The sequence below is a fragment of the Zalophus californianus genome, chromosome 8, assembly GCF_009762305.2.
Source record: "Zalophus californianus isolate mZalCal1 chromosome 8, mZalCal1.pri.v2, whole genome shotgun sequence".
NCBI classification, from domain to species: domain Eukaryota; kingdom Metazoa; phylum Chordata; class Mammalia; order Carnivora; family Otariidae; genus Zalophus; species Zalophus californianus.
This window is the reverse complement of record NC_045602.1, coordinates 61,036,550-61,061,684: the sequence shown is the minus strand read 5'-3', so window position 1 is coordinate 61,061,684 and position 25,135 is coordinate 61,036,550. Positions and strand designations below refer to the sequence as shown.

Sequence of the window (25,135 nt, the reverse complement as noted above, 5' to 3'; positions counted from 1 at the left end):
CATGTTTACCCTCCTTTTTAAACAGATTCTTTGGAGTGACTAGTGGAGTTTTTAATAAAAGAAAGCTACAGGCTTAACCCTGTCCACCAGTATAGTCATTTTCTCTTGTTTTAAAGGTCCATTCAGCATGGGGTTGAGACATAGCCAAATGGTTCAGTGTTAGACACCTCGAGGATCTCATTCTTCAACCTGTTTGGTAACTGGGGAGTTGATGAGATGCTTTTGAGATGGCAGGTTTGATCAGAAATGAAGTGTTTCCTATCCTAAACAGTAGGTAGAACTTTCAGTACATTTTGTGACTGTAGTAGGAGAGCTCCATTGTATTGGTTCCAAGTAAGTAAAAGGGGAAGTTATGGTCTGGGATCGTATGTTATGTTCAGAGGCACTAAATAAATGAAATGTTACTTCGAGTTTGAAACTATACCTAGAAATATATTTTATAAAGTCAAATAACCTCCAATATGTAGACATACGTTCATTTTCATAAGGGTATTAAATTTTAATCTCAGTGTTCAGGACTGGCTCTGAAGAATAGTGTATATCAAAGGAAAATAATTGCTAGCTTAAATCTGAGGGGCTTAACTCATTTGAGGGGGTACCTGGCTTAAAACCTTGTAAAATTGGGGCAGCAGAATGGATTTTAAGACCATTGGTGCTTACAATGGGTGTCTTAAGGCAACAATCCTGACTACAACAGTCAGTACTTGACTACAGTAGCAATAAAGTGAAGATGGACAGTGTCCACATGGGCTAACCTTATTCTGTGTTCCTCAGCTTTGAAGTAGGAATTCGTAACTTGGGGATCATGGGCCTTTGGGAGGAATCCTTTGCAAGTGTATATAAGAAATTTTTATTTATATGCATTTTTCAGGGGAGGGGGGAATTCATAAATTTCATCAGCTTTTCAAAGTGGTTCATGACCCTTTTTTAAAAAAAGGGGGTGATGGTGCATTGTTAGGAACCACAGTTTTGCAAGACTGAATAATCCCAGACTCCAAGGTTTTTTCCGTAAGATTTTTCTGTGGTACATTTCTAAAAATGTACTATGGCTCTAACTAGTAAAGTGGGCTGTTGGAGGAATCTGGAACACCAAATTTCTCTTGAGTTTCTTTATATATTGCAGATGAACCTTAATCAGTATTTAAAAAAATATTTACTATCGAATTTATGAATGTCCTCATGTTTACTTAGATCCATTAACAGGGTCAGACTTTAACAAATTTCAACCTAAGATTGATCAGAGTAGAATAGCTTAGAATGATCATTGGAATCATTAAGGGTCCTAATCCTTTGATTTCAGTAGCATTAAAGTTCTCTCTTGTTCCTTCATGTTTGTGGTTCAGAGCAGAACAGACTGAACAGACCAATAAATAGAACTTTAGTTTTAAAAAATAATATGTGTGTGTGTGTTTAAATAACTACCTATTAAATCTCCCAGAGCTTAGAATTTAGGTCATGATGGTAGTGATGAGTAGTGCAGATGATGGAAGAAAACAGGTCTCAATAAATTCCTTTGGTTTTTTTGAAAGAACTGTACAAGATCAGATCCTTCCCAAATTCCCCATTTTTTCTGGATTTTTCTGATAAAATTTTATATTTGAAGTTAGTTGAACAGAAGATTATCATTGGACTTGCTACAGTTTTTAAGCTACTGCTGCATTTTAGCAAAGACTTACATAATTACCTTATAAAGTACTTAGGAGATCTTTGAGGTACATGGTGCTACATCACTCCACAGTATTATGTAAAATGAATGCTGCAGCTGCTGTTCCTTTCTAGATAGCTATTTGTGTAGTTCATACTAATATTTCCTGCCTTTTATTTGGATTGTCTTCTTTCTTAGTTGTACACACAAGCCTCGCTTGTCTGGAATAAGTAATCAAATAAACTTGCTTTGCTAAATAGGTGTTGATGATTGATATTATTGGGGAGTAACTCAAGATACCTTAGTTATTTCTCAAACTGACAGCCCATTTGGTCATTTACCACCCAGACTCTTTCTAGCAGATAATGGTATCCAGTATCTGAATATGAAAGCAAAGCTCATAACTCAATTTGTATCACCAACATTAAACATTAACAAGCAGTAGCACATGGTGGCATCTGCCTTGAGTACTGGGGGCAAAATCTGTCACTCTGGTCAACAAAAGGCAACCAGAATTCTCTACTAATGACTGGACAGAGGTGCATTTAGCAATCAGGCCTTGGGTACTATCTACAGAAGTACAAGTTACAGAGTATTACATTCTTGTTAATTTAACAGTGATTTGTTTTTAGCCAATCCACATATCTTGAATACTAGTACTGAATTCACAAATAACCTGTGTCTACATCATTTTAGATTATTAGCTAGCCATTCATGGCACCAATGGAAACACATTTGACATTAACAAAGCCTCCTCTATTTATTGAGCTATGGATGACAGAAGGGCTTCTAGAACTTTAACAGAATTATCACACTGTGCTGAAATATGGGGGGGGGGGGTTGTTTGTTTTCATGCTGAAATGTTTTAAAGTAAATTAGCAGGTGCTTTATGGATGCCAATGCATGAAGGTATTAAGGCAAAATAGAATTTACTGCTTTTAAAGCATGTGTTCTAAAAACTATCTTTCCAACTATGTGATCCAGCCAAATTTTTACTTACTAGTCCTCAAAATAGCATACTTCTCAACCCTTACTTGCCAGTCTCCAGTTGCTGACTTTTGGGGCCTAATGGCTGCATAAAGCCTTCTGATAACCTGGCCAGAGTAAATCACCCTACCTTCCTAACATGTTACTTTTACCTTTTAATATTTCAGTTATTCTAACTTGCATACTGTTCAGTTGTTTCCCCCAAAGAGGTTGTAGGTTTGAGAGTAGTAACCTTTACCCAAGAATCTTTATGCAGTGGGTGCTCAGAAGATGCTCAAGAAGAGAACAAAGTCCTGTTTGGTTGGTTGGTTTTTTGTTTTTTTAATTTGATTATGTAGAAGAGACACCTGATGAAGGATCTAAATTGCAGAGGCAAAACTCACTGAAAATCATTAAGACACATTTTACAAACCCTTTCAACTAACGTTTAGTAAGAAATACATTTGATATTGCAAGCCGGCACATGTATACATACATACATGACTGTGTGTGTATATATAATTTATGTATGCACGTATATAATTAAATTTCACACACACAAAATGTTTTCCTTACTAAGTGTGATAAAGGTTATTTTTAAGTGCTAGTGATTTCACTAAAGATTCATAACCTCTCCTGAGTCAAGAGCTACAGTCTGAAATACACTGCATTAGATGTTCTCTCTCCAAAAGTTCATTTCAAACTTGTATCATCTTTCTTTATTCAGTCTGTCTGTACTAGGATGCAAACTGTTCTAGCAAAACAGTACTGAAAGGACAGCATAAGGCATATGGAAGAAGTAGGTGAAGTACAGATACTCATTTCTCCCCAGGAAAAATCTTACAAAAAAAAAAAAAAACCTTTGTATCAATTGATAATAAAAAATGTAGAAGCCAAAAATCAGTAAGAATTGGGACATTTGGTTCGTATTTATTTTAGTATTGGTCAGTTGACCTCACCCGGCCAAGGAATGTCCTCAATCCCTAGAGGGTGGACTGGGGTAAACTGAAGGACAAATATACCTTACTAACCAAGTGTCACTCAAGTGCATAAATACTCGTTTAGAAAATTCTATTCTATGGTACTGGGAAAAGTGGACAGCCACATGCAAAAAAAAAAAAAAAAATGAAACAACCACTTTCTTACACCATACACAAAAATAAACTCAAAATGGATTAAAGGCTTAAATGTGAGACCTGAAACCATAAATCTAGAAGAAAACATAGGCAGTAATCTCTTGGACATCAGCCTTAGCAACATTTTTCAAATATGTCTCTTCAGGCAAGAGAAACAAAAAGCAAAAATAAACTATTGGGACTACACCAAACTAAAAAGTCTTTACACAGCAAAGGAAACAATCGACAAAACAAAAAGGCAACCTATGAAATGGGAGAACTTATTTGCAAATGATATATCTGATAAGGGGTTATCATCCAAAATAAATAACTTACACAACTCAACACCAAAGAGGGAAAAAACAACAACCAGTAATTCAATTAAGAAACGGGCAGAGGACCCGAATTGATATTTTTCCAAAGAAGACATTGATGGCCAACAGATACGTGAAAAGATGCTCAACATCACTCATCATCAGGGAATTGCAAATCAAAACCACCATGAGATGTTACCTCACAGCTGTCAGAATGGCTAAACTAAAAAACACAAGAAACAAGTGTTGAGGAGAGTGTGGGGTGGGGAGGGAAGCCTTGTGCGCTGTTGGTGGGAATGCAAACTGGTGCAGCCACTGAAAAAAACAGTTTGGAGATTCCTCAAAAAATTAAAATAGAACTATCATATAATCCAGTAATTGCACTACTGGACATTTACCCAAAGAAAATGAAAACACTAGTTCAAAACAATATATGCACCATGTTTATTGTAGCGTTATTTACAATAAACTATGGAAGTAACCCAAGTGTCCACTGATAGATGGATAAAGGTGTGAAATATATATGTGTGTGTGTGTGTGTGTGTGTGTGTGTGTAGAGGTAGAGAGAGAGAGAGAGAGAGAGAGAGAGAGAGAGAGGAATATTAGCCATAAAAAATAATGAAATCTGGCCATTCATGACAACATGGATGGAATCTAGAGGGTATTATGTTAAACAAAGTCAGTCAGGCAGAGAGAGACAAATACTGCATGATTTCAGTTATAAGTGGAATCTAAAAAAATAAAAAAAGCAGAAACAGACCCATAAATATGGAGAACTGGTAGTTGTCAGAGGGGAAGGGGTGGGGAGTGGGCAAAAATGGGTGAAGGGGAGTGAGAGGTCCAGGCTTCCGGTTATGGAATGAAGAAGTCACAGAGATCAAAAGTATAACATAGGGAATACAGGTAATGGTATGGTAATGATGTATGGTGACAGATGGTAGCTACACTTGTGGTGTGTAGTGCAACATACAGACTTGTCCAATTACTATGTTGTACACCTGAAACTAATGTAACGTGTGTCAAACTATACTTCAGTAAAAATAAATACCTCTTTGGCAGAAAAAACATTCTATTGTACACAGCTATCATATAAATATCCCAACACGGACCAGGAACTTAAGGATACAAGAGAACTGGGGTTAAATAGTAAAAGTATTACTACCTCCTGAGAAATTCTAGACCATTGTTATGAAAGTGTTTAACATTTACTAAGCATTTAAGATATGCCTTTTTAAAATATTAATGGTGCTTAATCTTTACTGTGATCCTATGAGGTAGCACTGTTAATTATTTTACAAATGAAATTGAGGCTTAGAGAGATTATGTGACCAGCTCCAAATTGCACAACTATTAATTGGCAGACTCAGGAAGTATGACTCAAAGTCTAGCGTTCAACTCTATCTCCCACTTTTGAAAGAAGTTAGGTGGAGGTGTGGATCAGATCTCTGCCTCCTTGCACTCTTCCGTGGAGTCTGGGACTTTTTTTTTTTTTTTTTTAAGATTATTTGAGAGAGAGAGAGAGAATGGGGTGGGGGGCAGAGGAAGAGAAGCAGACTCCCTGCTGAGCACAGAGCCTGAGCTGGGGCTCCATCATCCCCAGACCCTGAGATCACGACCTGAGCTGAAACCAAGAGTTGGACGCTTACCCGACTGAGCCCCCCAGGTGCCCTGAGTCTGGAACTTTTGAGGTTTGCCTGGCCAGCAGTAACAATGGTCATCGGTGCCAGGCTGCAGGGGGCACTGTGGCCTCCTGCAGGGAGCCCCTAAGGCAGGAAAGCCCAGTTCTAGCCCCGCTCAGCCACTTCCATCTGTGTAAGTGGCACTCAACCCTGCTCTCTTTGTTTTCCCCCATCTGAGACGCTTGCCCTTCAAACCTCCAAAGGGAGCTGCAACATGAAAGTATTCCAACAGACTGGCAAGGTTCCACAAAAATGGGATGGACGGACAGGTTGTCCCAGAATAACATCTGTGTAGCACTCCTTAGCAGTCAGTCTAGGTTGGAGCAGAAAGAAAATGGACCCAGGAGAGCTATCAGCAAGAAAAGAAAACTGAAAATGAAGGTATATCTTAGGCTCAATCATAGTCAGAGGATATTAATGTTGCCTTCAGAGGTTGAGGACAATCAAACTTTTTAAAATGACACAATTTCAGGGAAATGAGAAAGCTAAATGAAAATGAAATGTAACCAGAGTATATCACATGGCTCAGTTGTGAATATTCACATAGTCGTAATAATATCAGTAGAGAATATTGAACTAGCTCCCAATTGTATCTACACTGAGAAGTGGGGTGAGGGAGGGAAAAGAGCGTCGAAGAGAGTGAAATCCTCATTTTTGGTGGTAATAAGTAGAAAATATCTAAAACTGAAAAGTCTAGAGTACTGTAGGCATATGCTTTAGAAATAACAGGAGAGCTTTTTTCCGGTTACTGCGGCGCGAAGAACCATGAGCAGCAAAGTCTCCCGCGACACCCTGTACGAGGCGGTGCGGGAAGTCCTGCACGGGAACCAGCGCAAGTGCCGGAAGTTTTTGGAGACGGTGGAACTGCAGATCAGTCTGAAGAACTATGACCCTCAGAAGGACAAACGCTTCTCAGGCACCGTCAGGCTTAAGTCCACTCCCCGCCCCAAGTTCTCCGTATGTGTTTTGGGGGATCAGCAGCACTGTGATGAGGCCAAGGCAGTGGATATTCCCCACATGGATATTGAGGCGCTGAAGAAACTCAACAAGAATAAGAAATTAGTTAAGAAGTTGGCCAAGAAGTATGACGCCTTTTTGGCCTCAGAATCTCTGATCAAGCAGATTCCACGAATCCTGGGCCCAGGCCTGAATAAGGCTGGCAAGTTCCCTTCCTTGCTGACCCACAATGAAAACATGGTGGCCAAAGTGGATGAAGTGAAGTCCACCATCAAATTCCAGATGAAGAAGGTGCTGTGTCTGGCAGTGGCTGTTGGCCATGTGAAGATGACAGATGACGAGCTTGTGTACAACATCCACTTAGCAGTCAATTTCCTGGTGTCCTTGCTCAAGAAGAATTGGCAGAACGTCCGGGCTTTATACATCAAGAGCACCATGGGCAAGCCCCAGCGCCTGTACTAAGGCACAGTTCAATAAATCCTAGTGCTACCCTTAAAAAAAAAAAAAAAAAAAAAAAGAAATAACAGGAGAAAAGTCTTAGAAAGTTGAAAATAACTCCCTCTGGGGAGCAGAAACCAGGAATGGGGAAGAAGGAGGAGGAGGGCTTTTTCCTTTTTTAAAAGGAAGACATACAGAACTTCCTGACTTTCTACCCAGCAGGTAGTAAGAGAACGTTGTAGGCTTTGGAACAGACTTCAGCTGTGTCTCCAACTGTTTGTGGGACCTTGGGAAAGTTGCTTAAACTCTCTGGGTTCCAGGTTCCCAATGCGTGAGGTGGGACTACCTACCTACCTGAAGTACCTACTTCATAGGAAGGAAGTAGAGTGAAGTGGTTAAGAGACTCCGTGGTCAGACTGCCTCGGCTCAGATTCCTGCTCTCACTGACTTAACTGTAAGAAGTTGTGAAAATTATTTCATTTCTCTGGGCCTGTTTTCTCTTCTGAAAAAGTGGGGATTGTAATAGAACCTACCTCAAAGAGTTGCTAAATGGATTAAGAGAGACAATCCAGAAGCTCCTGGCACATAGTGGATTTCAGTAAAAAACAAAACAAAAACTGTGAGGCATTAGGAGGGTTACACAAAGTAACACATCCTGCCACTATGCGTGGCGCTTGACCCCCAGTGGCCCCCCCCGTTCTCCTAAAACACATCAGAAGAACCCAGGAAGCAAGCCAGTGCTGGTCTCCCCAGGCAACGAAAGGACTAGATCGCTACCTCCCATGCAGTGATGTGCAGGTAAGTGGTTCTTACCGGGCCACCAAGCCCGTCTCGGAAAACACTTCTCACAACAGCCGTTTCATTTGGAGAAAGTGTGTAAGACGCCTTCAATTGTGATAGAGCTTTACTGGCGTGGTCTTCAGTCCGCTTACAGGTGAGCACCAGTCAGGCTGAGAGGAGAGCCTATCAAGGCTGTCCCTGCCAGCCCAGGGCCCAGAGCACCTAGCAGAGTGGGTGCACCAGCCATGTGCCCTGCTCGCTCTGTGGCCTGAACAGCCTTCCTCTGATGTCAGATCAGACTGCAGCCCTAAACGCAGCCATGGCGGTGCTCCAAAGCCTCACGCAGACCCAGCTGCCCCTAACCCTCATTACTACTCCCACCTCCCCTGGGAGCGAGACCAGCCCGTCTAACCCAGATCCCAAGTCACTTCCTGCCACCAGGGCTGCTCAGCAATTCAAAGAACTTCTAAGTGCAGGTTCTTTCCAAATAGATTGGTTTCTTGAAACTCAAAAGAAGTCAAACACCAGAAAAGAGGGGATTTCTGAAAGCCACCCACTAGGATGGCAACTGGTACTGGGTAGTTTCAAATATTAAGAAAAGAAGAAACAATCGACGTTGATTAGGCCGTATCTAATCTCCCTGAGCACAGGAAGTGAAGGCGAGTGAGTCTGATTTGCAGGAGGCCTTGAGGTTGCACAAAGCTGCCGCTCCTCCAGCAAGGCCCACTCACCGCCTGCCTCCAGCTGAGCACACCAGAGGGAAAGCACCACTAAATTCCCTGTGAGCTCTGAGCCAATTAGCTGCAACAAGGTCACCAGGTGAAGGGGACGGGGAAGGGGGAAGGAGGGAAGGAGGACATCGGTTTGACAAGGCTAATCTGATGGGGCCAGTGGGACACAGGATCCAGGAGGCCGTTCATTTCTCAGTATTTACTGAGCCCCTAATACCCACCAGGCATCGACTATAGGCATCCCGGACACACACAAGAATTAAACTTGCCCCTACACGGAAGGACCCCGCAGATGAGCAGGGAAGCTGGCCCACATCTGGGTTGCACTGCACGGTGGGAGCACAGATGGTGTCAGGGAGGAATGACCTTGGGGTTGGATGTTGTAGGGCAGTTAGGAGTCGTCCAGGCAGACAGCAAGCTGGGGGAGGTGGGAGGGCGGCAAGAGAAAACCTCAAGTGCAAAGGACGAAGGTTCTGGATATTTTATGTTGTTGTAGGGGCATGTTGAAAGGAGTATTGGGTGCATTTTAGGGAAAAGGTAGAGGCAGCAGCGGGGGAAATGCAGGCAGAATCCTGCCACCTGGGGGATGGGAGAGGCAGAGGCAGGGAGACGGGTCCTGGGAGGATAGACAGCCAGAAACACTGGCCCGGAGCCCAGGAGGGAGGCCTTGTCTGGATTTCACGGTGTGGCAGGGTTGTGTTTAGAAATATCTGTGAAGGGGCAGCTAGCCTCATGAGAGGGGTCCTCCTACTACAGACACAGGGAGGGGGCGGCTCATCTGATCAGTCAGCACAGGGAAGGAACTGAGCACAGCCTGGCCCCCCGGGGACTCAAGTCTGGCCACGCGCTGAGTGCCCCCCTGGGACTGCAGCGGCTTGGTCTGGAGAGTTAGCCACTTGGAGCAAACCCAGACCCATGGCCTCCAATCACCTTTATTTGTAGTAAAGTGAAAGTTTTGATTTCCATCTGTCTCCTACAGACTCATGAGGGAGTGAGTGCTATTTGTTGAAACCACTGCCAAACTCTCAGCAATATTAATGTAGGTTTTGTTTGCTGCACTTTTCCATCACCTGCATTCCAAACAGGCGGTCAGGCCTGTAGGACTCTCTTTCCTGACATGTTTTTGCAGGCTGGTTGTCTGTGGTTGTCTGTGCTTGGTGGCCTGGGGGGGGGGGGGGGGGGGGCTGTGCGAGCTTCATGAGAGAGCAGAGATTGGCCCCTGGGGTTGGGGTTGAGAAGAGGGGACATATCAGGTCCCCGAGGACTGGGGTCTGGACGCTGCTCTGTGTCAGTCTCGAGAGAGGGCAATTGATCAGTGTCATTAGGAAGGCTGGACGCCAGGCCCAGGAGCACTCACTTTGCCCAAGATCCCAAAGCAGCAAGGGCACTGGACCTGAAGGGACCATGTGGTGGGACCAGGGAACATCTCAGCAATGATCGGCCAGAACCAAAGAGCAATGGCTCTGCCTAGAAGGGCCTCATGGGAGGAGCTGATTGTGACTACCCTCCCCCCTGCGTGGGGCGGGGGGTGGGGCGGGCATTCCACAATTATTGAGATTGATTTCCTGCCAGCTCAGTAGAAGGGGGGCTCCGTGCAGACTGAAGCAGAGTTAAACAAGGCCAAGAAGTGTGTTTCCTTCCCCTCAGAGTTGGACGACCAAGATTCATCGCCCAAACCGCAGGCATTGGAACGCAGAGGGGCTGGGAGTGCTTGGTGTGGGAATTCAGGAGCGAAGCCAAGGTGTGTGGGTAAAGCCAGGCAATCTCAGACCGGGCGGTGAGTGCAAAAAGAGGGGGCCTGGGAACGCACAGTCTGCAAGGCCCGAGCCGCCAAACAGGAGAGCTACCAGCATGAAATACTGTGGGGGTCAGCTAAGGAAAGGCTCAAAAGGTAGCCCTGTAACCTGGCATTTACGATGACCTTAGCGGAGAGAGCTGTGGAGGTGGAAGTGAATGCAGGGAAGAAAGGTCACATTCTCAAGAGCAGCAGGGGAAGGAGGAGAGGCCAGGGGTCACAGATCAAGGTGGAGGAAAGGCTGATATTTAACTCGGGAGATTTCTGAACCTGCCCTCTGGTTGAGGGGAAGGAGCTCCTGGAACAACGGTCGAGCTAGATGGAGAGCCCAGGAGCCCTGGTACACAATGACAACCAGCTCAGGCCGGGATCCCGGAGGAACATGTGGCAAGAAGTGGGAAAGTCGCGGTAGGCAGTTTCTAGACCGTTTCCCCGTGACCTCGGCCTCAGGGTACGCACGCGTGCCCTCGTGTCATCCCCTCCCCTTAAGTGGGGGCTGGACTTGTTGACTCACTTCTAACACACGGAATGCTGTAGAGGGGATGATTTGCCACTTGTGATATCAGGTTATAAAAAGACTGTGGCCCCTGTCTTGGGCCCCCTTGTCTTGCTCTCCCTCGGACCACGTCTCCCAGGGGCCCAGCGGCCAGCTTGTCAGGCAGCCCTCTGTGGAGGCCCACGGCAGGGACCTCAGAAGACTCAGAAGAGGATCCTTCAGCCAGGCAAGCCAGTCCCTTGACTGCAATCTTACAAGAAATCCTGACAGAGAGGCAGCCAACTAAACCACAGCCAGAGTCCACAAACCGTAAAGATAATAAATGTTACGTTAAGCCACGAAGTTTTGAGTGCAGCCGCAGGTAACTAACAAAAAGTAGATCAGTCGGTGTGCAGGGAAGACCTTAAATATCTGAGGAGCATGTACCCGAAAGCCTTCCATTTTCTGCGCTGAGAACAAGCTGCCAAGAGGAACAAAGGTTTGGCGTGGCCACAATGGAAGATGGGAAACTTAGCTGGCTAAGGATGTGTGCAAGAATGGACCACTGCTCTTAATAAAAACCCAACTGAGACTGGTGGCAGCAGAGTCAAAGCTACTGGGATGGGCAGGAAGGAACTGCTGTCTGCTACCTCCACGTCCTGAAAGAGCAGAGAGAGAGGTCGTCGAAATGACCAGGATTGGGAGTCTTACAAACTAAAAGCCAAAGAGGTGAATTAGTTGAAGATGCTAGTAAGAGACGGGCTGCAGTGAAGGAACCACAGGTCGGGGAGGGGGGTGGGCAAGAGGTGGTTGGAAGGTCATGGTTAGACACGGGCAGAAAATGGCAGTCTCGATGAAGCTGATGAGCTGATTGATAAGGTAAAGAGTTAGAAAACCAAAGGCCCCGGGCCTGGGTTCACAGGGGAGCAGTTCTAGGTAACCAGATGACTCAGGATGTGCCCAGGGGTGCAGGTCTGTAAAATGGAGTGTCCTGCCAACTCTTCCCATCCAACTCAAGCCAATCTGAGCCCCCTCTATCCCGTCCCCTGAACGCCATGCTTCTCCCCACAAAGGATGCCTATGCTTCTGCTCTTGCCATGCTGCCTGGATTGCCCTCCATTCCACCCCCAGTTTTCACCCCAACATATCGCTTTTATTTTTCCCCAATGCATTGCTTTTCAGCTCGCAAGCTCCAGCTCATGTTCTGCTTCCTTAGTGAGATCCTCACAAATATCTCCAGTCTGGGTTAACACCTTCCTATCCCCAGCCCAGCGTTGCACCTGTTACGGCCCTCTCGTTTGGCATGTTATCCTTCGGTTGATGGGGTTTTCAGTTTTCTCCACTGGAAAGTGCATCCTTGGAGGGTAGAAAGCAATGAGACAGGGTCTTGAAGTCGCTGATGTTCTTAGCAGAGTGGCAGATTCACAGTCTGCGCTCAGCTCTGAGCTGCGTAAAGTAGTTAAATAATAAGGCTGAAGACCCTGAGCAGACAATAAGTCTGCCTGAGGAGCTCTGAGATCAAACAGGCAGTGGGAGGCAGCTACTATCCACTGAGCCCTTTAGCCAACGTGCATCTGCCAACACTCCCAACCACGGTGCAGGGTAGGCCTTCCAAGGTTTGGGAAACTAAGGCTCAAAGGTTCAGACACTTGTCCATGATTTGGGTCTTCACTCCTCCCTCGGCTCTCAACTCGTCTCCAGACTAAGTTCCATGATTATGCTGACAACCCCCAGACTTCATCTCCAGCCCAGACCGTTCCTATGCTGGGCTCTGGACACAACTCCCAACTGCCTATGCACCATCTCTACTGGACTTCTTAATCTTCAACATAGTCAGAAACAAACTCCTGATTCCTCCCCACATGTGTCACCCCCATGGTTGTCCTCATCCTGGTTAATGGTGACTTCCAGCTGGGACTAAAAAGCTGACTCCTCTCTTTCACACACCCATACCCAGCTATCCCCTTGGCACCGGTCAGCTCCACCACCAAAGGGTGTCTAACTGCGACCACCCACTCCCGCTTCCAGCCCCTGCCGGTGGCCCCAGCACCACCCACCTGGATTATTGCCGAAAGCCCCCTCCTGTCTCCCTGCTTCAGCACCTGTGCCCTTCAGCCTCTTCGCAACACAGGGCAGAGGATGGTTCCAAATGTAAATCACGTCACCCTCCTGCTTAAAACTTCCAGTAGTGCTCCCCATCTGAGGAAAAGCAGCCATCTGCACGTCCCACAGGCCCTGCACAACCCGGCCTCCTGTCAGTCGCTGCTCTGATTGTTAAAATAGCTTTTTCAGATTTAATTCACATATATACGGTTTACATAATATGTCCAATTGTGTGGCTTGCAGCCATCCTCGCAGTGGATTTTGGAACATTTTCATCATTTCAAAGAGAACTCCTGCTTCCAGTAGCCATACTCCTCAGTCTCCCCCCTCCCTGCCTCGGCACCCTGCTTTCTGTCATAGATTTGCCTACTGTATGTTTCCTATAAAGCTGTCTGATTTAATCTCCTACTCCTGCCCCCCTTCCCCAAACACCTCCACCCTCCTCCTCCCCCACCCCGCCCCACCTGAACCCTCCCAGCACACTCTTTTCTCAGGGCCTTTGCACGGCAGCTCCTGTGCCTAAAAGCCACGCTCCCCTCATCTCTGCCAGCCACACCTTCCCCTCTAAAGGTCTCTGCTCAAGTGCGACCTCCTCGGGGAAGCCTTCCCCTGGCCACCACACCAAACAGTCCTCCCACCATTCCCATACGGCCCACAGGCAATTTTTTCCACGTCACTAATCATTATCTATAATATATAGCACAATAGACATAACTATATATATCACAGATTTGATATATATACTTTTAAATTATGTCCCCCTGACACCCATGGAATAGAAATTCCAGAGGCAGGGATGTTATCACTTTTGTACCCTTTGGGCCTTGAGCAAGATGGGAAATACACTCTATAAATATTGTCCAGTGAATGACAGAAAGAGGATCTGAACAGGAGTCAGCCAGACTTCAAAATTTATACCCTTAAACATTATACTATGCAGATCTTAGAGAATGGGAAGGATCTGAACAGGTAGACAAGGCAGAAAGGTCTCCTGCGCACGTCAGTGTGGGGGATGCCGAGGTACATTGCCCGGCCCTCCTGTCAGGACGTGGTGTGCGGTACCCCAGCTGCTGGGAATGTTGGCAGCCAGCAGCGCATAGCGGCATCTTCAGGGGTCGCTGTGGCCTAAAGAGACTGCCTCACCCAAGACCACTTCCCCTTTCCAGCTCAGCTTGTACCCAGTGGTCAATGTAGGGGTTAGAGCCTGCCCCGAGGGCCATTTTTAAAGGGCCATCCTATATGATCCAGTAATTCCACTACTGGGTATTTATCCAAAGTCAACTAAAACACGAATTTGAAAAGATATATACACGCTTATATTTATTGCATGATTTATAATGGCCAAGATATGGGAGCAACCCAAGTGTCCATTGACAGATGAACAACAAAGATGTGAGATAGATAGATAAATAGAATATTACTCAGACATAAAAAAGTGAGATCTTGCCATTTGTGACAACATGGGTGGACCTAGAGGGTATTATGCTAAGTGAAATAAGTGAAAGACAAATACCATATTATTTCACATATGTAGAATTTAAGAAACAAAAGAAAAAAAGAGACAAAAACCAGAGACCTGGTGGTTGCCAAGGTAAATGGGTTGGGGGAGTGGGTGAAATAAGGGGATTTAAGAGTACACTTATCAGGTACTTGGGTGGCTCAGTTGGTTAAGCCTCTAACTCTTGATTTTGGCTCAGGTCATGATCTCAGGGTTGCGAGATCAAGCCCCTCATGGGGCTCCGTGCTGCACGTGGAGCCTGTTTAAGATTCTCTCTCCCCCTCTCTCTCTGCCCCTACCCCCACAAAAAAAGACTATACTATTCATGATGAGCACTCTAAGTAATGTATAGAATTGTCGAACCATTATATTGTACATATGAAATACCGTATGTTAAAAACGTTTTTAAATGTGCGCTATACATACACAATGGAATGTTATTCAGCCTTAAAAAGGAATGAAATTTTGATACCTACTACAACACAGATGAACCTTGAAAACCTTTTGTTAAGTGAAATAAACCAGACACAAAAGGAAAAATAATAATAATAAAAAGAAAGGCCATCCTAGCTTCAGAACTTCTTGTGGTATTGGCTGAAGCCTTTGTTGTGACAGCATCAAAGTTCAACTTTCCCCCATGTCCATCCTTCTTCCTTCCCTCCCCCCACAGGTATGGATCTTGAGAGCCTTCCCCAGTAAGGTTTGTGCACACCCATCTCACAGAGCCTGCTTCCTGGGCAGCTTAACCTGTGATGCTGAGAACAAATCATCCAATGGCTTTTTTGAAAGGTGGAAGGATCTTTGGGAAATTGGACACAGAACAAATAAGCTGGGCCTCTGAAAGCCACACCACAACCAGATGTACCAATCCTACCTGTATCCGCATGAACCCGGCTGTAATCATACCCCTTTTACCAAAATAACATGGAAAGGATGTGGTATGCACAGCCCATGATTCCCTCCCCAGCCCTGGAGCGTCCCTCATGTGGAAAACAGCCCCATCTTGGTCAAGCAGACCTGAGCTTAGGCTGTCTGTGCTGTGACTTCACCCTGTTGAGCCAAGTGTACAATGACTCATAAGTCATCAGGCTTAATCAAAATTTCCTCTGGGCTACGTATCCTGCCCCCACCCCAAGGCCACCCGCCCTCCACCTCCCCCTTCTGGAGCATGGCCGCTGGGTGAGAGAGAAAGGGGAAGGGGGAAACAAGTCAATCAAGAAATGACAACCCCAAGGGGGCAGCAATATCCCTGCCTGAAGTCTAGAGAGGAACAGGCAAAAACTATTAAAATCATACTTGCCTGTCAGCCTTTTAGTTGAATAAGAAATTAGGGGGTGGGGTGCCTGGGTGGGTCAGTTGGTTAAGCGTCTGCCTTGGGCTCAGGTCATGGTCCCAGGGTCCTGGGATGGAGCCCTGCATCGGGCTCCCTGCTCAGGGCGGGGGAGCCTGCTTCTCCCTCCCTCCCCCACCCCTTGCTTGTGATCTCTCTTGCTATCTTTCTGTCTCTCTCAAAGGAAGAAAGAAAGAACAGAAAAGAAAAAAGAAAAGAGGGGCGCCTGGGTGGCTCAGATGGTTAGGCATCTGCCTTCCGCTCAGGTCATGATCCCTGGGTCCTCGGATGGAGTCCCATGTTGGGCTCCCTGCTCCGCGGGGAGTCTGCTTCTCCCTCTGCCTCTCTCCCCTGCTCATGCGCTCTCTCTCTCAAATGAATAAAAGATCTCAAATGATAAAAGATTCTAAAATGATAAAAATCTGAAAGAAAAGGAAGGAAGAGAAGGGAAAAGAAAAGAAAGAAATGAGAGGGTGGGACCCACCCTAGTGTGAGAGCAGCTTGAGGGCAGGTATCAATTGTCCTAATAGTAAAGGTCAGGGCTCGCATAGGAGAGACTGAGTGCCAAGCTGTTTCTGAGCACTTCATGTATACCTCACTAGTTTCACCCACATACCACCACTATGAGGTAGGTACATAACCACCCCCATTCTGCATCTGAGGAGACCCAGGCACAGAAAACTTGAGAAAGGGTATGAAACTGGCTAGGGCCACACAGCCCATAAGTGGGTTGAGCCAGCATACCACAGGGCGGGTGTGTGTAATTCGTGGCTGCAGGCCGCACCTGGGGCTTCGCAGGTTACACTGCCCCGTAGCCCTTGCTCACAGCTGACCACATACCCATCAGGAGCAAGGGAACCTGGCGACAGAGAACACAGGTTAAGAAGAAGGGCAGAGGCTTCTCTCAAAGCAACCAACCCCCCCCCCCCCCGCCGCCGCCGTCCTTCCTGCCCGGTGTCCAGGGGCCACTTGCATCTCCCCCTGGCTCGATTCATGGTGTCTGCTTTCTCTTCGATGCATTCATTCTTTCCAGATTTTTTACTTTCTTTCCATTTGCTCACAAGGGAAGGCCTGCTGGGGCGGAAACATCACGCATGAGTTCCAGGAGCACAATGGGTGCTGGGGTGCTGAGGAAGCCATGAGTGTGGTGGTTGTATTGTGGTTCCTGAGCTTCCTCCAAGCAAGATCTGATCTTACATTACGCCCAGCAGGGCTGATGGAGACATTCATCATTTCCTCCCTCAACAAAAGGTGCTAATAAAAGAAACTTTTCCTCTCATGGGCCAGTTGGCCCCTGTATTGATTAGAGCAAGAGCTCTATGGGCTCTGGTTATTAACTTGTCCTTTCAGAGTATGACTGAGTCCTTATACCTACAAGCCCCAGGCCCTCCCAACACACACACAGGCCCTCGGCTGTGTTTTCCCTTGGGCATCTCTGAGCAGCGTTCTGACTTATCCTCCTTGACCAAAAAGCCAGGTGATCCTCTGAGGTTCCAGATTTGGGAGTTAGGAGACCGTCTAGGTTTAGACCAATGTTGCACAAGCTGTTTTCATTATCACTCCCTAAGGATCCTTGTCAGATGTTTTTCCCCCTAATCACCCTTCTCCCCATCACATTATTATATATCAGTATGTCTCAGCTATTACAATGTTTTGTGTCCCTAAGTCTTTTTTTTTTTTCCCACATACCTCTGCCCTGTCAAGAAACAACTTTCGCCTCCTTGGGGGCAATCCTACCTGTTGAGAATACATGAGCTAGAATGAGCAACTGAGTTCCCCACCCAGGCACTCTCTTCCCTTGACATCCTGCCCCAACACCACATGTCTTGCTCAGGATGGTATATAAACTCCCATCTACCTGTCACAGTCAAACCATAAGTCTAAAGGGATTTCTCTCCCAGGTAATAATTACCCAAGAGAAATGAGCACCTATGTTCACCAAAAGAGCAGTCCAAGAGCATTCCTAGCAGCTTTATTCATGATAGGCAACAACTAGAAACAATCTAAGCAATCTTTGATAAAAGAATAAATAAGTAACGATACAGTCACACAATGGAACACTACCAGCAATAAAAAGGAACAAACTACTGCTACACATAACACGGATAAATTGCAAAAACATAATGCGAGTGAAAGGAAAACAGACACAAAAGAGCATATACGGTTTGATTCCATTTCTATGAGGCTCAAGAAAGGCAAAACTAGCCACAGAATAGAACAGCAGGCGCCACTGGGAAGCCTCAGAGGGAAATGTTCTATCTTGATCTGATTGTTACATAGGTGTATGTAACAATGCAAATGTGAATACTTCCGTAAAAATTCTAGCTATACAATTAAGATTTGTGCACTTAACTCTGTAGATTGTCTCTTAAAATTTTAAACAGGTCCTTGAAAGCTCCTTAAGAAAGATTCAACTAGGGGTGCCTGGTTAAGATGTAGATTTCAGGGTCCCTTCCGGAAACCTAGCCTATGGGGCAGGGCTGAGAAACAATCTTATCCAGCCCCCCAGGTAATTCTGGTACTGGTTGTCCTGCGTAAGACACACTGGCCATGAGTTTCCACAGTAGATATTTACTGGCTCCATTAGCTTCTTGGCACAGGGTCCCATTCTATAAATCTAAAGAACTTGATGTAAATGTAACAAATGTAGTGAAATATTCCATGAAAAGCTGTGAGGAGTACAAGAGAAATAGACCCCAGTGTCCTATAAGCTTGAATTGAATCTATGTACAGACAAACTGGCCCCTAGGAGTGAAGGCTGTGATGTTGGAAGCAAGGAAAAAAGCAAAAATGGAGACACTCAGACTAAACAGTTTTGGGGGTTTTGTTGTTGTTCTTGTTGTTTTAGAGGGGGAGGGAGGGCAGTGGATACAGAGGGAGAGGTGAGAGAGAGAATCCCAAGCAGGCTCCATACTGGTGGGCTCGCTCTCAGGACCCTGAGATCATGACCCAAGCAGAAATCAAGAGTCAGATGCTTAACCAACTACGCCACCCAGGCGCCCCTAGACTAAACATTTTTTAATTGCTACAATTGAGTACTCTGGTTCCAGCCCACCCTACATCGCTGTGTAATGGAAGACAGAGATACTAGCTCCCCCTGTTGTGAGCTGTGTGACTTTGGGTAAATTACTTAATAACTCTGATCTTCAGTTCCTGCTCTGTAAGATGGGAATGACAGAATTTACTTCATGAGGTTGTTGTAAGGATCAAAAGAGAGAGAAAAATGTAAGGAACTGTACCATATGTAGGGGAGGAAAATAATCTTTCACCCTCAGTCCTCTTCTATTTTCTGCCTGGGGTCCTGCAAATTAGACTGACAAAGAACAAAGTAACAAGAGAAAAAGAAACAAGTCTATTAACAAGTGCATCACAAACACAAGAGTACTTAGTGATGAGTGACTCATAGGGGTGATCAGAACTTGGGCTTATATAGCATCTTCACAAGAACGAAAAAAGAAAAGAGAAAGAAACTTTCAGGGAATTGACAGGAAAGGGGAAGCGGACTGTGAATTTCTAGGGCAGCAAACTGTGCAAAGGCAAATACAGGAGGGAAACTAATGGGAGACAGAAGCCGGTACTGTTTGTGATGGTGGTCCCTCTTTGGGGGCCACCTTCAGGCTGATAAGGATCTACAGTTGTCTTCAGTGATTAACATCTCTCCCTTCCAGTAAAGAGGGGAGGGGGACACATTTACAAATTTTTGTCTTGCTTTCAGGCAAATAGGGGAAGGGCAGAGAACTTTTCTTGTATCTGTTTCTTCTCAATTGTCTTTAGCTCGAAATAATTTTACGCCAAAGCGGCATATTTGGGGGTGGCATAGTCCACTACCATTTAGATATCTGGCATGCAGAGGAAGATTTCTATCTTTCCTGAAATTTAAGTTCCTGCTTGCACTAGCTCCAGCCCCTCATTCACACATTAAATATTTATTAGGCATCTATTTTGTGCCCAGCACGGGGCCAGGGACCAGGGCCGAAGGGATGAACGAGATGTGGATGCTCACCGTGGGTGGGGTGGGTAGAACAACCAGGGCGGACAAGCACTGGGGATACTGTGTGTACTGCAGGTGTACCCCCAGTCTCTGGGCACTAGGGAGGCTTCTCAGAGCTCCCCCAAGCTGAGCTTAGCAGGATAGATAGAAGTTGCCAGAAAGACAAGCCAAAAAAAAAAAAAAAAAAGGACAAAGGTCTGGGGTGAGGAGGAGTTCTAGCTGTGTCAACTTTCTGGGTTCTCTGGCATGGGGTACACTAATTTGAAAGCCAGCATCCAGTGAGAGGTTGTGTGCCAGGCAACAGGTGAGATACTGTGAGAAACTTGAGGATGACTAAGACAGTCCATGCTCTCAGGAGGCTCATCAACTGAATCAAGCCCTCCCCAAACCACTCAGGTGGTTGAAATAAGAATTACACATAATTTCTATTTGTCCTATGCTACTAACCAATGACTAGTCAGTCCGCAGAAGGGAGGGAAGACGTCCTGGGTGCCTTTACGATTTGCTCCCAAGTTCTGGGGACAGTCTGTGACCATGGAGGGAGTCAGCCAGCAGGGCTGACCAGCCACTTCCTACCACCTCCATCACCCTCAGATTACAGCATTTAGGAAGTCCTGCTTCTTTGAAAATCAGTTTCCAGGAAACATTCATGAATAACTGAAATCACACTCCATCTCAGGTGGGTCAGCAGCATCTTTTCCCAGCTATCTCAGGATCCAAAAGCCACCATATCACTTGGTCACAAATCCAACCTTTTCAAGAAAACTTGGGGTGCTCTGTGAAATTGGGTAACTTCTCAAGGGCTATGAGAGGTCATTCATGCTCCATGACATGCTAGTAAATGTTCAACATCAGCTCTCCAGGAGAAAAAAAATAAAGCCCTGGTTTGCTCACCAATTTTTCTAATGTAAATACTCCCAAAATACCGATTTCAACCTACAAATGTGAGGCCACTGAACATAGAGCTGGGAGAGGCATGTATCATCAGCTGGCAAGCAGAGAGCTGACTCTGGCATACCACCACGTCACGCTCTACCTTGACCCTGACCCTGAGAGCTTACTTACCAGAATATCTGCAGATGTTACCCAGTGGTGAATAACAGCATATTTTTTTCTTTTTTTTTTTTTTTTTTTTTTTTAGTAAGCTCTACCGGCAACATGGGGCTCAAACTCACAACCCCAACATCAAGAGTTGCACGCTCCACTGACTGAGTCAGCCAGGTGCCCCAGTAACAGCATATTCTTACAAGCCCAAAAGCATTGTTTGAAACACCTTTGGGCACCACAGTGACTTGCACTCAGAGCTGGGCCCAGGTCTTCAGGTCCCATCCTTTCTCTGCCAGGTCACCTCCTACTCAGCCTTCCATTCTTGGCTTGAGTCACTTTCTCAAGAAAGTCTTTCCAACACCCCACCCAAACCTAGGTCAAATCCTCCTACCATGAGCTCTCAAAGCCCTGTCTACCTCTCCTTCCTAGACTCATCACAGTTGGATGGTAAATCTTGTTGGTATGATTATTTGATTTGTATCTCTTTCCCTCTAGACTAATCTCCCAACAGATAGAGGCTGGTCACCAGTAATCCCTCCCTAGCACGTGACAGAAATTCAGCATATACTTGTGAGACAGTGAAGACGTGATGTGAAGAAGTGACTAAACCAAAGAGCATGGACACTGAGCAGAGTCAGAACTACCTTTCAGGGTTACTCCATGGCATTCCCTCTCCTTCACTTTCAGTCAGTTTCAAGGTTTTGGGCTCTGGGGTCAATTCAGCCACAGGGTCATCCTTCAGTAAAGGAGATAATTTTCCATGGGCCACCACTAGCCAGCCTTATATGGCTGTGTTCAAAGGAAACCAAGATCTCCCCTCTAGCCAGATGCAACCCTAAGGACTCTTGGATTTGCTACAGAATGCTCTTTAGTGACAAAAAATGCACCTCCTCTCAGACCACACAGCTTGGTGGGCAGCACTGACTGAATTTCAACCCGTAGTCTGGCATCTAAGGTAGAGTGCATAGCGTTCATAGTAGCTCCGCGGGTTTGGCCTCCCTGGGAGCCAGCCTTGCCAAGATCTAGGGGCAGAGAGTTCCAGACAGAATGGCAGTGCAAAGTCCCTGAGGCAGGACTGAGCTCAGGCATTGAGAAAAAAGAGGCCAGAGTGGCTGGAACTCAATGAAGACAGGAAGGGATTGCGGGGGTGGGGGGGAGCTCGGGGAGTGTGGAGGGGGAGAAAGGAGTCAGAGAGGGCAGCAGGGCCCAGAGGATGAAGGGCTTTAAGTGAAGAGCTTCTATTTTAAGTGTTTGTTGACTTGAATAAAAGTCATAAGATTGGATAAAACAGTTTTTCATTCTTATTGTCATTTTCTATTGAGAGTGAGTGGAGAATAGGCCCTGAGGGAATGTATCAAGGTCATCCCCTTACTACATATAAGAGTTAGGGGACCAAGCCCTCTCCCAGAACATGCAAGACCTGAGCCAAATTATACTGTGAACCTTCCTTCCTCCACCTTCTCCTCCAGGTAAAATCAGGCCACTGTAAGCACCAAGGATGGCCTCAAAGGGATAAGCATTTATTATTACATGTATCTATCTCCTCACCTTTCTTTGGGGATTGTTCCTTTCCCTACTCCAAACATGTGATTTGAACAGAGGCTGCCATGTTCTCACAGACCCTGCTCTCAGCCATAGTCCTGAGATGGAAACTTGGCCCGAGCTAAATCAATCAGAATTCTTCTCTGGGATTTTAAAAATATGGCCAGGGGTAGGGGGGTGGTGTTGCTGAGGAACTCCTTTCTGGTGCCTTCACTTAGTTGTTTTTCTTTTGGGGGTAATAAAAGGAAAGGACACAGTCCCTGGCTCCCTCGAGCTTGTAATCTGGTGGGAGGGACAGAGGAAAGTCCCTCCTGCTAGACTGTAAAATCACAATGGGGCCAGTTACTACAAGAGAGAGGCTGGTGGTGCTTTGAGAACCTGTGACAGAGCAACTGCCCTGGTGAAGCAGGTCAAGGATGGCTCCCTGAAGAAAGGAACGTTGAGGCATCGGGAACGGCAAGTTAGAAGTCTAAGTGGCAGGAGAGAGCATGGCGAGTATCCGGAGAAGGGACAGTGGGCAAAGGGGAGGAGAAGGGTGAAGTGGTGTCTGGTGCCCAACGAGGATGGAGGTGTAGGAGAAGTGCATTCTATCTGTTAGGAACTGTGTTTGGTTCTAGTTAGACCTGAAATAGGAGTGGCTTCAGTAAGACAGAAATGTATCATTTCTCCCTGAAAAGTTGTCTATAGACAGTAGGCATCTTTATCCCAGGCCCCTTTCACCATTTTCTCAGCCATTTGTAGTGCTAGTTTCCATCATCAAGTTTTCCTCATATTCTCAAGATGACCACTGTAGCACCAGCTATCCTATCCTCATTCCAGGCAGAAGGAGGAAGAAGGTTTAAGGGCAAAATGACAAAACTTCTAGCTGAGTTGGCATTTTGTAAAGGACTTTCCCAAGAAGCTCAACTTCATGACTTCTGCGTACATTTCATTGTCCATCCCATGCTGCAAGGGAAGCTGGAAAATATAGTCTTATTTTAGCTGGGTACACTGCCACTTGCAACAACATGGAAATTCTGTTACCAAGAAAGAAGGGGAAAGTTTTAGATGCCTTTGGGATACCCAAGGGTAGATGCCAGGTAGGCATTTGGGTACACTGGAGAGCTTGGAGAAAGGTGTGTGGTGGAGAATAAGTTAGTGGATCCTCTAAATAGAGATGGTGGTTGAAGCTGTGGGCATGAGATCTCTGAGAAGGGAGTAAGAGCACCTTGGATAGAACCCTGAGGAACTCCACCACTGGCTGAGCCTGGCAGAGAGATAGAGAAAGAGAGGGTTGGAAGCTGGGAAGTGTGAGGCTGTGGCATCACCATCATGGGGAGGACCCTTGTCTGCAGAGAGAAAGAAGAAAGCCTCCTTTGCAAAGACTTAGCGGGAGGAGGAGGATTGGAAGATGGGGAAGAGGGACGAGGGAGACATCGATTCCCTGGTTCCCTCATAACCAATGCCCTGTCCTTCCTGGGACTGAGTTGTTGAACTTTCTTCCTGTTACCTGAGCCTTCTCATAAATTCCCTCTTTTGGGGCGCCTGGGTGGCTCAGTCGTTAGGCGTCTGCCTTCGGCTCAGGTCATGGTCCCAGGGTCCTGGGATCGAGTCCCACATCGGGCTCCCTGCTCGGTGGGAAGCCTGCTTCTCCCTCTCTCACTCCCCCTGCTTGTGTTCCCTCTCTCGCTGTGTGTCTCTGTCAAATAAATCAATAAAATCTTTAAAAAAATAAAAAAATAAAAATAAATTCCCTCTTTTGTCTAAGTCACTTGGAGTCTGTCCCTTTATAGTTTACTACTGTAGGCAAGTTGAGGCCTGAGGAGCGTGGAAAATAACACCACCCACTGTGTCACGTGAAAAGAGAAAGCAGAGCTAACTATAGATAAGCCTCAGGCCTTTTCAGCACCTTTGCTGGGCCCACTTTGGGATGAGTCCTAAATGTGAATGCTCAAGGTCAGACCTTCTATCTTCCAAATGTATGGCTCATAGAAGTCTCCATCTGTTTGAATGAATAATTGTTTATGGGATGAAAATCACCATGGCATGATCATTGTTCCAGTATTCTTGAAGCCACTGTCTGGGTCAGGGTTGGGTTCCTTTAATCATTCACTTCCCCTCTGCTCCTTCACTCAATCACTCTCTCAATGACCCCAAGGCAGAAGCACCATATCATACTTCTAGCTACAGTGACAAGTAGACCAAATGGCGACAGAGAAACAAACAAGGATAAAGGTTTGTTGCTAATGGTTGTGTTTCTATTACAATATATATCTAAAGGGCAGGGACAGCCTATGTCCCTATTGGGAAAAAAAAAGTGTTAATCATCATATAATGACATTCCTGACTTTTCTCTTTTTAAAGATTTTATTTATTTATTTGAGAGAGAGAGAGAGAGAGAGAGAAAGAGAGAGAGGAGTAGAGGGAGAGGGACAAGCAGACAAGTTGAGCCCGACACAGAGCTCAATCCCACAACCCTGAGATCATGACCTGAGCCGAAATCAAGAGCTGGACGCTTAACCGACTGAGCCACCCCGGCGCCCCAAGATGCGCATTTTAACTCAAGCCAGTCTCAGCAACTAAAATATTACCTATCCCTGTCTACTCTCTTGAGAGGGAACTAGGCAACTGGGATGAAACTGGAAAAGTGAGAATTTGATTCAGGAAGGGTGGCATACAGTACTTTCCAAACTGAAATCTTTTTATTCTAGGAAGAATTAGTCATAAACAAATGCTGGGTTTCTCATTGG

The 25,135-nt window shown here is 45.9% G+C and overlaps 1 protein-coding gene across 1 annotated transcript; it reads left to right on the top strand.

Moving 5' to 3' along the window:
- The first annotated feature begins 6,452 nt into the window (after positions 1 to 6,452).
- On the top strand, positions 6,453 to 7,193 carry LOC113938434 (60S ribosomal protein L10a-like). Its single transcript, XM_035729043.1, has one exon. It carries the CDS (start codon positions 6,485 to 6,487, stop codon positions 7,136 to 7,138), a length of 654 nt encoding a protein of 217 aa, XP_035584936.1. The 5' UTR covers positions 6,453 to 6,484; the 3' UTR covers positions 7,139 to 7,193.
- The last annotated feature ends 17,942 nt before the right edge of the window (positions 7,194 to 25,135 follow it).